The sequence below is a fragment of the Oncorhynchus keta genome, chromosome 29, assembly GCF_023373465.1.
Source record: "Oncorhynchus keta strain PuntledgeMale-10-30-2019 chromosome 29, Oket_V2, whole genome shotgun sequence".
Classification (NCBI taxonomy): domain Eukaryota; kingdom Metazoa; phylum Chordata; class Actinopteri; order Salmoniformes; family Salmonidae; genus Oncorhynchus; species Oncorhynchus keta.
In genome coordinates, this window is record NC_068449.1 from 28,587,120 (window position 1) to 28,603,173 (window position 16,054).

Genomic DNA, 16,054 nt, shown 5'->3' on the forward strand with positions numbered 1-16,054 from the left:
TTCATGCTCTACAACATCCGCAGAGTACGACCCTGCCTCACACAGGAAGCGGCGCAGGTCCTAATCCAGGCACTTGTCATCTCCCGTCTGGATTACTGCAACTCGCTGTTGGCTGGGCTCCCTGCCTGTGCCATTAAACCCCTACAACTCATCCAGAACGCCGCAGCCCGTCTGGTGTTCAACCTTCCCAAGTTCTCTCACGTCACCCTGCTCCTCCGCTCTCTCCACTGGCTTCCAGTTGAAGCTCGCATCCACTACAAGACCATGGTGCTTGCCTACGGAGCTGTGAGGGGAACGGCACCTCAGTACCTCCAGGCTCTGATCAGGCCCTACACCCAAACAAGGGCACTGTGTTCATCCACCTCTGGCCTGCTCGCCTCCCTACCACTGAGGATGTACAGTTCCCGCTCAGCCCAGTCAAAACTGTTCGCTGCTCTGGCCCCCCAATGGTGGAACAAACTCCCCCACGACGCCAGGACAGCGGAGTCAATCACCACCTTCCGGAGACACCTGAAACCCCACCTCTTTAAGGAATACCTAGGATAGGATAAAGTAATCCTTCTCACCCCCCCCCTTAAAAGATTTAGATGCACTATTGTAAAGTGGCTGTTCCACTGGATGTCATAAGGTGAATGCACCAATTTGTAAGTCGCTCTGGATAAGAGCGTCTGCTAAATGACTTAAATGTAAATGTAATAGTTTCCCAAATGTTTTTTCCCCCCACAAGTGCATGTAGGCCTATCTGAGGATATGCGGCTGCTGTGTTTAACAATGAACGTCCTTTTCTTGAATTCATTGATGATCAGATACCTCAGTTGTAACTGGTTCTGTTGCCTACATTTTTACAGTTGATAGACAAATGGAGCACTGTTAAGACTATCCTCTTTTTTAACAATAGCCAATGGCGATCCATTTTCATTTCAGAGAGATCCGATTTTCTTCAGGTATCCCTCATTATTTATTTTATTTTTATTTCACCTTTATTTAACCAGGTAGGCTAGTTGAGAACAAGTTCTCATTTGCAACTGCGACCTGGCCAAGATAAAGCATAGCAGTGTGAACAGACAACACAGAGTTACACATGGAGTAAACAATTAACAAGTCAATAACACAGTAGAGAAAAAAGGGGAGTCTATATACAATGTGTGCAAAAGGCATGAGGAGGTAGGCGAATAATTACAATTTTTCAGATTAACACTGGAGTGATAAACGATCAGATGGTCATGTACATGTAGAGATATTGGTGTGCAAAAGAGCAGAAAAGTAAATGAATAAAAACAGTATGGGGATGAGGTAGGTGAAAATGGGTGGGCTATATACCAATAGACTATGTACAGCTGCAGCGATCGGTTAGCTGCTCAGATAGCTGATGTTTGAAGTTGGTGAGGGAGATAAAAGTCTCCAACTTCAGCGATTTTTGCAATTCGTTCCAGTCACAGGCAGCAGAGTACTGGAACGAAAGGCGGCCAAATGAGGTGTTGGCTTTATGGATGATCAGTGAGTTACACCTGCTCGAGCGCGTGCTACGGATGGGTGTTGCCATCGTGACCAGTGAACTGAGATAAGGCGGAGCTTTACGTAGCATGGACTTGTAGATGACCTGGAGCCAGTGGGTCTGGCGACGAATATGTAGCGAGGGCCAGCCGACTAGAGCATACAAGTCGCAGTGGTGGGTGGTGTAAGGTGCTTTAGTGACAAAACGTATGGCACTGTGATAAACCAGTTTGCTGAGTAGAGTGTTGGAAGCAATTTTATAGATGACATCGCCGAAGTCGAGGATCGGTAGGATAGTCAGTTTTACTAGGGTAAGCTTGGCGGCGTGAGTGAAGGAGGCTTTGTTGCGGAATAGAAAGCCGACTATTGATTTGATTTTTTATTGGAGATGTTTGATATGAGTCTGGAAGGAGAGTTTACAGTCTAGCCAGACACCTAGGAACTTATAGATGTCCAAATATTCAAGGTCGGAACCATCCAGGGTGGTGATGCTAGTCGGGCATGCGGGTGCAGGCAGCGATTGGTTGAAAAGCATGCATTTGGTTTTACTAGCGCTTAAGAGCAGTTGGAGGCCACGGAAGGAGTGTTGTATGGCATTGAAGCTCGTTTGGAGGTTAGATAGCACAGTGTCCAATGACGGGCCGAAAGTATATAGAATGGTGTCGTCTGCGTAGAGGTGGATCAGGGAATCGCCCGCAGCAAGAGCAACATCATTGATATATACAGAGAAAAGAGTCGGCCCGAGAATTGAACCCTGTGGCACCCCCATAGAGACTGCCAGAGGACCGGACAGCATGCCCTCCGATTTGACACACTGAACTCTGTCTGCAAAGTCATTGGTGAACCAGGCAAGGCAGTCATCCGAAAAACCGAGGCTACTGAGTCTGCCGATAAGAATATGGTGATTGACAGAGTCGAAAGCCTTGGCAAGGTCGATGAAGACGGCTGCACAGTACTGTCTTTTATCGATGGCGGTTATGATATCGTTTAGTACCTTGAGTGTGGCTGAGGTGCACCCGTGACCGGCTCGGAAACCAGATTGCACAGCGGAGAAGGTACGGTGGGATTCGAGATGGTCAGTGACCTGTTTGTTGACTTGGCTTTCGAAGACCTTAGATAGGCAGGGCAGGATGGATATAGGTCTGTAACAGTTTGGGTCCAGGGTGTCTCCCCCTTTTAAGAGGGGGATGACTGCGGCAGCTTTCCAATCCTTGGGGATCTCAGACGATATGAAAGAGAGGTTGACTGTGCATTATAAATAATGCACAGTCCTTTAGACTACTACGTATTTTTTAATCCTCCCGCTTTGGGCTTGATGTGTCAATGTATAGTTCATACATGCATAATCTATGATCAGAAGTACTGTGTTACCTTTAATTAGTTTGAAAGCGACTGTTTTTCTGAAAGCTTACATTTTACCCCAGTTGGGCCAGCCCCCAATTCGAGTTCTAGTCAATGAGCTTCAGCCCCTCGTCATTTGAGTGACAGCTAGCCAGAAGCACACACAGCAGAGCGAGACAGAGAGCAATGACGTGGTGCACATATCTGCACATATGTGATGGAGTATGCAATTTTCAGGCACAAATTTTGGCTCGTCAGACTATTGGCTAAAAAAGGGGGGGTTCTGTTTGTTGAGATTTACATAGTAATTTTTTTTTAACCTTTATTTAACTAGGCAAGTCAGTTAAGAACAAATTCTTATTTTCAATGATGGCCTAGGAACAGTGGGTTAACTGCCTGTTCAGGGGCAGAACGAGGGGGTTTGAACTTGCAACCTTCCGGTTACTAGTCCAACACTCTAACCACTAGGCTACCCTGCCTTGTGATGTTGAAAACCAAAACATGGCATTGAAGTGTCCAAAGTCGGTATGCTTTCTTTATTGGTTGTGTGGTGCATTGGCACTGAATTTATTTGTTGGAAAATTCATTGCATATATTTTATTCAATTATAAATATGGCATCAAAATGTTGAAAATCTGATTTCCCCCTAGCTGATCAATGTCTGCTGCTGGCTATGAACGAAGTGTAAGGAAAGAGGCAGGGAGCGTGAGCTCGTATGTGGAGGCCGGCGAACCCTCAACTTTCTGGCCTGTATCCCTGTGTAGCATCAACTGTGCCACAAAAGCATGCTGAAGAATTCCACGTTTATAACACAGGGTTGCTACAGTTATTGCTATTTTTGGTCATAAACATTATTTTGAGTTAATTATATGAGGGGGGAGGGTGTTCAATTTCTGTTACAGTACAAGGGGGAGGGTCATTTTAAAGCACAAGGAGAGTTGGACCAGTAGGCTAATATCCCATTTCATGGGTGCACAATCCATAGGTTACGCTATACAGTGCATACAAGTAAGCCTCCAATGCAATTCTGAAGCCAAATACATCCACAGTGCGATTTAAACAGATTTTCTTTGGTCAGATTAACTAATAATTGTATTTTCTTTAATTTATATAACAACATTCCAGTCTTGTTTAGCCTTATCTTGTCCAACTGTGGCATGTGTTAATCTGCAAAATTTTAATTATTCGCCTACCTTCTCATGCCTTTTGCACACAATGTATATAGACTCCCTTATTGACTTGTTAATTGTTTACTCCATGTGTAACTCTGTGTTGTCTGTTCAGACTGCTATGCTTTATCTTGGCCAGGTCGCAGTTGCAAATGAGAACTTGTTCTCAACTAGCCTACCTGGTTAAATAAAGGTGAAATAAAAAAAATGTTTCCATCAGTTTGCGTCAGTTTCAATGGGGGACATTTATTTTAACGGCAAATCAGCGATTTCCCTATTGTTGCTCACGCTAATGTTATTTATAACACACTGGTCCCACTTGACTACTTCAAAACCCTTCCCATGCTAAAGCAGGCTTTTGGACAGTAGAGTCCTCTATCTATCTCTATGAAGGGAACACACTGAGCGGAACAAAAGTAACCAACATGAATGTTCCACTACGGATTTAATTTCCGTTACTTCTGACTCTCGGGATGGTTTTAGCTAGCCGATGAATTAAGCTAATAATGTATGTTTGTGTCTCACAATGTCAATACACTCACGTTTATATCAGTTACATGTATAACTTTGAAGGAATCTGCTGATATTGTTGTCTGCCACAATGGAACGTGATATTTTAGATGTTCTGGAACAAATCGGGTAAGCAAACCACGCTCCGTCATCTCATGGCATCACGGGTTACGCTGCTCAATCAGCGATTAACCGCTAGCTAGCAAATGTACATGGGTGTTGTCAATATAGTGTATTCGTCCTAGACAGTGGTATTCAACGTATATGCTCATTAGTTCGCAATTGCATCCATGCAAAATCCAAGTCCTATCATGATTCGATGCTAGCTTGCTTTCCCATCCATGCATGTTCGGTATGCTAATACTAGCGCATTACGACGTAAATTACGTATGTATGCCGCCCTGGGTTCTCGAGCTAAATTTGTCTTTTGGTGCGCAGGTATGACGGACCTCTGCAGGATGAGGAGACGCTTGTCAAAGCATGTGAAGGTGGACTGTCATCACCTGAGTATATCAACCTTTGTATGTGGTTTAAATCCCGTCTGACACCGTTATGTGACCTGGAAGAGAGCAGTACATCAGGTTATGGTGAGCCAAAATACCATCAGACATCATCACCTCTCACTGCCTCTCACTGTTTTGTTAAATCACATACTACCCAGTTAATGTAACCAATGGGCCAGGCTTCCGGTCTAGAAGCATGGTTTCGACTGCACATACGGTCTTACTCAGTACTGCAGTTTAACTGAAGTTCGACCCAGAAAGACAATTTCCATAGACGACCACATAGAGAAGTCAGGTTTGAAAATTCCAAATGAAACACTTTAGTCATTACCTTTGTGCACTAAACATCCACAAAGGTATGTAGCAATAACTATAGCAACCCTGTGTTTATAAAAAAAAATCCACAGTCATTCACAGCCAAAGATATACAATTTTTATATTCATCCAATGTCTCCCATGTCTTTGGATGACATGAGCATGTCAGTGCTGCTCCCTGTACACACTGAGTGCTAGTGTGCTTGTGGAGTTGAGCCGTGTCAACCGGATGCAACCCGGATATAGACGGTCCATGAATCGGTTTATGCCATCATAAGTAGATTAGGTTGAAAACAATCAGCGTCTCCAGTTATTTCATACTTTAGTGATTACCATGTTAAAGGAACCCCAGAGGAAGTTGGCGCCACTATTTAGATGTAGTTTCTTGTCCAAGAGAGGAAATGCACGTTTAGGTTCCACCTCCAAAGAATGACGAAGACGACTTCACAAATAGGGTGTGGAAATTTCCAGGTGGAATTGATAAACACTAACAAATAGGGTATTGTCAGTGTAGCTAGCATGCTAACCTTATCTAGCTAGCTAATGTAGTCAATGACCAGCGTTCTTACATTGGAATTCCTTTTGTCCAGATGGGATAGGGCAGTGGACAAGAGGGATACCTATGTAAGAATGCTGTTCATTGCCTACAGCCCAATATTCAACACTATAGTACCCTCCAAACTCCTCATTGAGCTTGAGACGCTGGGTCTTGACGGGGGTAAAACATAACACTCGTGTAATAACCAAAAAAGTGTTTAAATAATTTAATTTAGAGATTCTTCAAAGTAGCCACCTTTTGCCTTGATGGCAGCTTTGCACACTCTCCAAGATGTGAAAGACACACACACACTACTAAACCATCTAATGATGGGATTTCTAACTAAATTATCTGGGCTCCCAAAAGGACTGATCTCTATAATATATAAACAACTTTTGAAAAGCTCATATTCTGACCAAAAGTATGGTCCACAGATCTAAGTGAATCTGAACAACCCTTTAACTGGACCAGAAAAATCAGAATATATGACCTTGGCATCCCGTAATCCGAACCATCAACTCACAGCTCCCCACTGTTCACTGCATCTACTATGTTACTAAACATTGACAGTTTGTTGAATCTCTCACGATTACTGCTGGCAGGCAGCACTGCAGCAAAACATCTATATGGGGGGTTGGACGGAGACATTTTGGGCTTGGGGAAATGTGATGGGGATTTTATACACCAATTTTATTATTACAAAACCCTGTGTGGTCAAAATTATAATTTCTCTATGTACAATAACAGTCAAAAGTTTGTACACAGAAACTATTTCAAGGGTTTTCTTTATTTAGACTATTTTCTACTTTAGTAGTAACCAAAAAAAGTGTTCAACAAATCTAAATAGATTTTATGTTTGAGCCTGAAAATAGCTGTGCAGCGACGATAACCAAGCTATCTTTTCTTGTTGGCTTACAGCTGAAGCGATCATCAATTCACTACCCTGGTACTTTGTGCAAACCATAATGCAAAATACGCTGATTTCAAAGCTGATTGCCACCAAAACTTTATTAATTCACTTAATCTGTCTCTCTCTGACGTCTCTCCCAAAGATGATCTATTGCCTCAGCAAACTGACTCCGTGCCACCCCCCCCTTCTCGCCCCATGAATGACGTCATTGCTGTTTTAAGTTTAGCTACTTCTATGTACAGTTGAAGTCAGAAGTTTACATACACTTTAGCCAAATACATTTCAACTCAACTTTTATTTCTTTCATCACATTCCCAGTGGGTCAGAAGTTTACACTCAATTAGTATTTGGTGGCATGGCCTTTAAATTGTTTAACTTTGGTCAAACGTTTCCTTCCACAAGCTTCCCGCAATAAATTGGGTGAATTTTGGCCCATTCCTCCTGACAGAGCTGGTGTAACTGAGTCAGGTTTGTAGGCCTCCTGGCTAGTACACGCTTTTTCAGTTCTGCCCACAAATGTTTTATAGGATTGTGGTCAGGGTTTGTGATGTCCACTCCAATACCTTGACTTCACACGGTCCTTTGCGGTTCTGGGATTGATTTGCACTTTTCGCACCAAAGTACGTTCATCTCAAGGAGACAGAACGCGTCTTCTTCCTGAGCGGTATGACGGCTGTGTGGTTTCATGATGTTTGTACATGCATACTATTGCTTGTACAGATGAGCGTGATAACTTCAGGCATGTGGAAATTGCTCCCAAGGACGAACCTGACTTGTGGAGGTCTACAGTTTTTTTTTCTCTGAGGTCTTGGCAGATTTTTTTTGATATTCCCATGATGTCAAGCAAAGATCACTGAGTTTGAAGGTAAGGCCTTGAAATACATCCACAGGTACACCTCCAATTGATTCAAATGATGTCAATTAGCCTAACAGAAGCTTCTAAAGCATGACATCATTTTCTGGAATTTTCCAAGCTGTATGTAAACTTCTGACCCACTGGAATTGTGATACAGTGAACTAATCTGTCTTTAAACAATTGTTGGTAAAATAACTTGTCATGCACAAAGTAGATGTCCTAACCGACTTGCCAAAACTATAGTTTGTTAAAAAGTTTTAATGACTCCAACTTAAGTGTATGTAAAATTCCGACTTCAACTGTAAATGCTGTTGATCCGTTCAATAAAATAAGTCCCAAATGGACGCAATGCATGCACACACTCCTATTAAATATGCAATCATAATAGGCCTAGGTTACACCTTGATTTACCCAGTTTATCAATGGAGATCTACCATTCAAATAAATTATTACAATGTTATGTAGTTAATTTGGTAAAAACTAGGAATATACAATATATCGGAATCGGACAAATTCTAGCTAGCTAAGTCAGCCATAGGCTTGGACATCAGAAACATCCCCACTGTCTTTGGGTTAGTGGTTCTATTTTCCCTCGGCATGCATTTTTTTAACCTTTCTGAATGTCTAAACAATCCATATGTTCTGAAATATGAACACTGACATACTGGACATTTTGAACTCTTATTATGGTGGTGATTTGACAAAATTACAATCATGGTCTTGAATTAGTCTCGGACCCCTCTCGGTCTTAAATCGCTCTCGGCTCCCCCCTCCGTTCTTGGCTCGGACTCGATTTGCTCTGGAATCGGTCTGGATTTAGGTGGTCTCCAACACAACACTGCTTATTGGCTCATCTCAGCCGCAAATAGGAATAACATTACAGCTGTTTCTGATTATGAAACAATGCCATGCTAGTGGGTGGTAACATTTAAATAAAACCCAGCCCTGAAACGAAATATAGGCTGAAAACAATTTGTAATATCATAGGAAAAGACACCACATTCACAGATTTGCACCAAGTGATCAGTTCAGATTTGTCACTTCAAGCTCAAATATATCATACTTTGACTACAACTCAGACTTATTGACTTAAATTGTTGCGCAACATCATGGGTAAGCTCTGGCCATCGTCTTTCAGCTCGAAAAAGTGGATTTCTACTAAATGCCCACAACATTTCACGTTGTGTTTAGGTGATACTGATGGCCTTCGGTTTGAGATGAGTGGTATGCTGAAGGAGTTGGAGTGCCCCTATCAAGGCCTTGTCTCCGGGATTCTACAGGGAGGGCTGCAGAATAAAAAAGACCATTTAAAGCTAGTATGTAAGTACTGACGTGACCATTTGTTCAGAAAACGGGTCTGAGTACCCTCATGTTATGATACCCTTTTGGTGTTGCTGATCTGCCATGGTTCTGACATATATTTTACAGTTTCCATTTTACATTGAATGCGAGTTTTACCTGTGGCTCACATCTTTATTCTGCAGTGTTTTTAAGCTCAGAGGTACAAGCTGCACAGATTGTGAAGAGCCGACTTGTTGAGGACAAACAAGACAAAGACCGAAACGATCTCCAGGCAATCTGTGAAACACTGAAGCTCCCAGAGCCAAGAGGGCAGGAAGTAGTAGAGCTGTTCTCCGGGATAGAAAAAAAGGTGTGTCTAAGTTGGTCTTGCACACCCGATGCTTCCTCCCTAGGCTCAGGTCTGGTATAAAAATGGCCTTCATTAACCCAATAGAAAGTCTGTGAGAAAGTGCCGAATGCATAGCCTTTGATTGTATCATTATCTTTGTATTCAACAAATGCATTGTATATCTGTATTTCCAGATAAACGCAGTTCTTCAAGAGCTTCCAAAGGATCACATTGGAAAGCCAGTGCTGAAGAACAATCTCGACAATGAACAGTGGGTAAGCAGACTACATTCAGACTTTAACCCATTTTCGTGCAGGCAATATTCAGAATTCCTGCTAAGGCATGAGGAGATGTCAAGTGTGTCCATTGACTCTGGGCCTTGTCTATATCCACAGGAAAGGCTGGAGCAGATCAACACGGTCCTGTCCTCACAGTATGAGTGTCGGCGGAGGCTGCTGATCAAACGTCTGGACGTCACTGTGCAGTCTTTCGGCTGGTCAGACAGAGCCAAGGCAGGTGGAGTCTTTGGGTGCATCTCAATAGTCTAAAGCAGGCATGGTCAACTTTGATGGGGATGGGGGCCACAAAAAATCTGAAGTCATACCCACACATGAATATGTGGACAACTACAAATACCTAGGTGTCTGGTTAGACTGTAAACTCTCCTTCCAGACTCAAATCAAACATCTCCAATCCGGAGTTAAATCTAGAATTGGCTTCCTATTTCGCAACTCATGCTGCCAAACATACCCTCGTAAAACTGACCATCCTACCGATCCTCAACTTCAGCGATGTCATTTACAAAATAGCCTCCATTACCCATCTCAATAAATTGCATGCAGTCTATCACAGTGCCATCCGTTTTGTCACCTAAGCCCCATATACTACCCACCACTGCGACCTGTACACTCTCGTTGGCTGGCCCTCGCTTCATACTCGTTGCCAAACCCACTGGCTCCAGGTCATCCACAAGACCCTGTTAGGTAAAGTCCCCCCTTATCTCAGCTTGCTGGTCACCATAGCAGCACCCACCTGTAGCACGCGCTCCAGCAGGTAAATCTCTCTGGTCACCCTAAAAAAACAATTCTTCCTTTGGCCGCCTCTCCTTCCAGTTCACTGCTGCCAATGACTGGAACAAACTACAAAAATCTCAACTGGAAACACTTATCTCTCTCACTAGCTTTAAGCACCAGCTGTCAGAGCAGCTCACAGATTACTGCACCTGTACATAGCCCATCTATAATTTAGCCCAAACAACTACCTCCTCCCCTACTGTATTTATTTATTTAGCTCCTTTGCACCCCATTATTTATATCTCTACTTTGCACATTCTTCTACTGCAAATCTACCATTTCAGTGTTTTACTTGCTATATTGTATTTACTTTGCCACCATGGCCTTTTTTTTTGCCTTTTACCTCCCTTATCTCGCCTCATTTGCTCACATTGTATATAGACTTATTTTTCTATTGTATTATTGACTGTATGGTTGTTTTACTCCATGTGTAACTCTGTGTTGTATGTGTCGAACTGCTTGGCTTTATCTTGGCCAGGTCGCAATTGTAAATGAGAACTTGTTCTCAACTTGCCTACCTGTTTAAATAAAGGTGAAATAAATAAAAATGCAGTCAGAGCCGGCCCGAGCCTATTGGGGGCCCTAGGCAAAATTGCTGCTATCCCCCCTCCACTGCCTTCTGAGCAAAGCATTTTTAACGGCCCCCCTCTTGACAGCGGCAAGAACAAACAAAAAACATGTTTTCCACTTAATTTCCTGTAATTTTACACATTTTGCCGTGGTGTGTAGAGAAAATGTTAGAATTAAAGCAAGTTTCTGCAATTCTACAATTCTACACTTTGCCATGGGGTGGAGAGAAGGTTTTGTAATTTTATAACTAATTGACTGCAATTATACACATTTTGCTAAAGGATGGAGAACAATGTTTGCAGTTTTTAATATAGCTGAGTGACCATGACTAAGAAAACCAATGGTGCCCCCCCCCCCCAGTCGGTAATTTGACCATGATTACTACAAGTTTAGCTAATACGGCCAGCTCACTTAACAATCTACAAAATGTTAGCTGAAATGGGCTAATACATTTTCCCAAATGGTGTTACATTACAGCCTTATTCTAAAATGTATTAAATAAAACAATGTCCTCATCAATCTACACCCAATACCCCATAATGACAAAGGGAAGTTTTTTTGCAAATATATAAATAATAATAAACATCTTATTTACATAAGTATTCAGACCCTTTGCTATGAAACTTGAAATTGAGCTCAAGTGCATCCTGTTTCCATTGATCATCCTTGAGAAGTTTCTACAACTGGAGGATTGAGGGAAAGATGAACAGAGCAAAGTACAGAGAGATGCTTGATGATAACCTGCTCAGGACCTCAGACTGGGGTGAAGGTTCACCTTCCATCAGGACAACGACCCTAAGCACACAGTCAAGACAACGCAGGAGTGGCTTCAGGACAAGTCTCTGAATGTCCTTGAGTGGCCCAGCCAGAGCCCGGACTTGAACCCGATCTAACACCTCTGGAGAGACCTGAAAATAGCTGTGCAGCGACTCTCCCCTTCAAACCTGACAGTGCTTGAGAGGATCTGCAGAGACAAATGGGAGAAACCCCCGCAAATACAGGTGTGCCAAGCTTGTAGGGACATACCCAAGAAGACTTGAGGCTGCAATCACTGCTAAAGGTGCTTCAACAAAGTACTGAGTAAAGGGTCTGAATACTTGCACTACCAGTCAACAGTTTGGAGTGGACACACCTACTCACTTTATTTGTACTATTTTCTGCATTGTAGAATAATAGTGAAGACATCAGAACTAATGAAATAACACACAGAATCTTCAAAATAGCCATTCTTTGCCTTGATGACAGCTTCGCACACTCTTAGCATTCTCTCAACCAGCTTTACCTGGAATGCTTTTCCAACAATCTTGGAGTTCCCACATATGCTGAGCACTTGTTGGTTGTTTTTCCTTCACTCTGCGGTCCAATTCATCCCAAACCATCTCAATTGGGCTGAGGTTGGGTGATTTTGTAGGCCAGGTCATCTGATGAAACACTCCATCACTCTCCTTGGTAATCGCTGCAGAATGCTGTGGTAGCCATGCTGGTTAAATCAGACATTGTCACCAGCAAAGCACTCCCACACCATCACACCACCTCCATGCTTCGAACAGATGATCTCTGTCTCACACAAAGACACATCGGTTGGAACAAAAAATCTCACATTGGACTCATGAGACCAAAGGACAGATTTCCCCTGGTCTAATGTCCATTGCTCGTGTTTGTTGGTCCAAGAAAGTATCTTCTTATAATTGGTGTCCTTTAGTAGTGGTTTATTTGCAGAAAGTCAACCCTAATGAACTTATCCTCTGCAGCAGAGGTAATGCAGGGTCTTTCTTTCCTGTGGCAGTCCTCATGAGAACCAGTTTCATCATAGCGCTTGATGGTTTTTTTGCGATTGCACTTGAAGAAACTTTCAAAAGCCTTCCAGGTGAAGCTGGTTGAGAGATTGCTAAGAGTGTGCGAAGTTGTCATCAAGGCAAAGGATGGCTACTTTGAAGAATCTCAAATATATTTTGATTTGTTTAACACTTTTGGTTACTACATGATTCCATATGTGTTATTTCATAGTTTTGATGTCTACATTATTATTGTACAATGTAGACAATTAGTAAAATAAAGAAAAACCCTTGAATGAGTAGGTGTCAAATCCCCCCCCCCCCAAAAAAAGTTTGATCTTCAGGCCAAAAGTGGTGCCTTCTGCACATCCCTGGTCTAAAGTGACGCCCTTTCCTCATCAGGACACAGTGCTACTCGTGATACTGTCCTTAATCGGCAGGCTACACCCTTTCTGCTCTCTATGAAGAATCTCATTGTGCATGTCCTATGCTCAACAAACTTACCCGTCTGTCTTTTCTGTTAGGAGAGAGTTGACTGTATGGCCAGGGCCTACCAGCCTAAGAGACACTCCCTGGCCCAGATGTCATCTGTGGGCATGGCTCACCTGCTGGCAGCCAGGGAGGACATATGCAACGTGGTGAAGACCAGCAGTGGCTCAAGCAGAAAGAATACTGCCTGTGCCGTCAATAAGGTACTGTGGAATGGGACCCAAAGTTCATTGTGTGCAAATGTCTGAGTGTTGTCTTTAGGACAAAGCATTGTAACTGACCAAATGAGGGTCCATGGTCCCCAGCCATTGTCCTGTCATTGACCTACGATTTGTATTTCACTTCTATAGATCCTGATGGGAAGGGTGCCAGATCGCGGTGGTCGGCCCTCTGAGATAGATGCCCCCCTCCCTGAGATGCCAGCCTGGCAGAAGAGACAAGACGGAGGTTTTGGCGGTCGTGGTGGTGGTAGTTGGGGAGGTGGTGGTAGTTGGGGAGGTGGTGGTAGTTGGGGAGGTGGTGGTAGTTGGGGAGGTGGTAAGGGTGGCTGGCGAGGAGGGGGTGGAGTAGGAGGGGGCGTTGGTTGGGGTCACGGAGGAAAGAGAGGACGTTATCAATACTAACAATGATTTATTTTTGACTGAAAAGCCAAACAGTGTTAACTGAAACCTACTCATGTGTACCTGCTTCGCTAAGGGCAACACTAAGGCATTGTTTATTTGGAGTGATGTGGACTTGACTGAGATTTACAGAATGCTACTGTAGGAACACTCCAAAATATTTGTCACCCATTTTTGTGTTCATTTTCAATGCTGTTATGAACTGTGCTGCTGAGGATCGTTGTAGAAGCAACGAGTCAAACTCACTGACCATTTTTGTAATAGATTTATTCTATTATTCTGGTAACACTTTACTTGATACCCAGTGTTAACACGTTATGACACTGTCATGATGCATATATTTACACCGGTTGTGACATTGCGCTATTTTATTGCTGGTTATGACACCTACATAAGTGTCAACCCACATTTATTCAAATTAGATTTTCCCTGCCAAGAAATGTCCTTTCATTTGAAAGTTTCTCTTTAAATCCTTTGTTTTTGTTTAGTCATGTATTTTTTTTAAATGTTTTAACTTGTAGAAAATACTTTTTATGACAGTCATGAAGATTTAGGACCATCCTGTTTTTTTTATTTTTTACTTGGACTAAGAAAATACACTTTATGACACTGTCAAGAAGCATTATGACCATATTATCATACAAGCCAGATAGGCCTATCACGTACATGCCCTTATATCAGTCAAAAGGAGGGTGTCTTGTCCTGCTCCTTGAAGTCATCAGCAACCGAGCATGGGGCTAGGTGCATGTCTGACCTTCTCCCGATCCCTCCGATGTCAACAACTACAGACCAGTATCCTTCTCTCTTTCTCTCCAAAACTCTTGAGCGTGCCGTCCTTGGCCAGCTCTACCGCTATCTCTCTCAGAATGACCTTCTTGATCCAAATCAGTCAGGTTTCAAGACTAGTCATTCAACTGAGACTGCTCTTCTCTGTATCACGGAGGCGCTCCGCACTGCTAAAGCTAACTCTCTCTCCTCTGCTCTCATCCTTCTAGACCTATCGGCTGCCTTCGATACTGTGAACCATCAGATCCTCCTCTCCACCCTCTCCGAGTTGGGCATCTCCGGCGCGGCCCACGCTTGGATTGCGTCCTACCTGACAGGTCGCTCCTACCAGGTGGCGTGGCGAGAATCTGTCTCCTCACCACGCGCTCTCACCACTGGTGTCCCCCAGGGCTCTGTTCTAGGCCCTCTCTTATTCTCGCTATACACCAAGTCACTTGGCTCTGTCATAACCTCACATGGTCTCTCCTATCATTGCTATGCAGACGACACACAATTAATCTTCTCCTTTCCCCCTTCTGATGACCAGGTGGCGAATCGCATCTCTGCATGTCTGGCAGACATATCAGTGTGGATGACGGATCACCACCTCAAGCTGAACCTCAGCAAGACGGAGCTCCTCTTCCTCCCGGGGAAGGACTGCCCGTTCCATGATCTCGCCATCACGGTTGACAACTCCATTGTGTCCTCCTCCCAGAGCGCTAAGAACCTTGGCGTGATCCTGGACAACACCCTGACGTTCTCAACTAACATCAAGGCGGTGTCCCGTTCCTGTAGGTTCATGCTCTACAACATCCGCAGAGTACGACCCTGCCTCACACAGGAAGCGGCGCAGGTCCTAATCCAGGCACTTGTCATCTCCCGTCTTGATTACTGCAACTCGCTGTTGGCTGGGCTCCCTGCCTGTGCCATTAAACCCCTACAACTCATCCAGAACGCCGCAGCCCGTCTGGTGTTCAACCTTCCCAAGTTCTCTCACGTCACCCCGCTCCTCCGCTCTCTCCACTGGCTTCCAGTTGAAGCTCGCATCCGCTACAAGACCATGGTGCTCGCCTACGGAGCTGTGAGGGGAACGGCACCTCAGTACCTCCAGGCTCTGATCAGGCCCTACACCCAAACAAGGGCACTGCGTTCATCCACCTCTGGCCTGCTCGCCTCCCTACCACTGAGGAAGTACAGTTCCCGCTCAGCCCAGTCAAAACTGTTCGCTGCTCTGGCCCCCAATGGTGGAACAAACTCCCTCACGACGCCAGGACAGCGGAGTCAATCACCACCTTCCGGAGACACCTGAAACCCCACCTCTTCAAGGAATACCTAGGATAGGGTAAGTAAGGGTAAGTAATCCTTCTCACCCCCCTTCTCCCCCAACAAGATTTAGATGCAAGTGGCTGTTCCACTGGTTGTCATAAGGTGTATGCACCAATTTGTAAGTCGCTCTGGATAAGAGCGTCTGCTAAATGACTTAAATGTAAATGTAA

The 16,054-nt window shown here is 43.9% G+C and overlaps 1 protein-coding gene across 1 annotated transcript; it reads left to right on the plus strand.

Annotated features, from left to right (window-relative positions):
* The first annotated feature begins 4,436 nt into the window (after positions 1 to 4,436).
* On the plus strand, positions 4,437 to 14,546 carry fam98b (family with sequence similarity 98 member B). Its single transcript, XM_035743196.2, has 8 exons — positions 4,437 to 4,643; positions 4,953 to 5,101; positions 8,828 to 8,956; positions 9,121 to 9,287; positions 9,461 to 9,541; positions 9,662 to 9,778; positions 13,209 to 13,376; positions 13,524 to 14,546. Exons 1-8 carry the CDS (start codon positions 4,606 to 4,608, stop codon positions 13,794 to 13,796), a joined length of 1,122 nt encoding a protein of 373 aa, XP_035599089.1. The 5' UTR covers positions 4,437 to 4,605; the 3' UTR covers positions 13,797 to 14,546.
* The last annotated feature ends 1,508 nt before the right edge of the window (positions 14,547 to 16,054 follow it).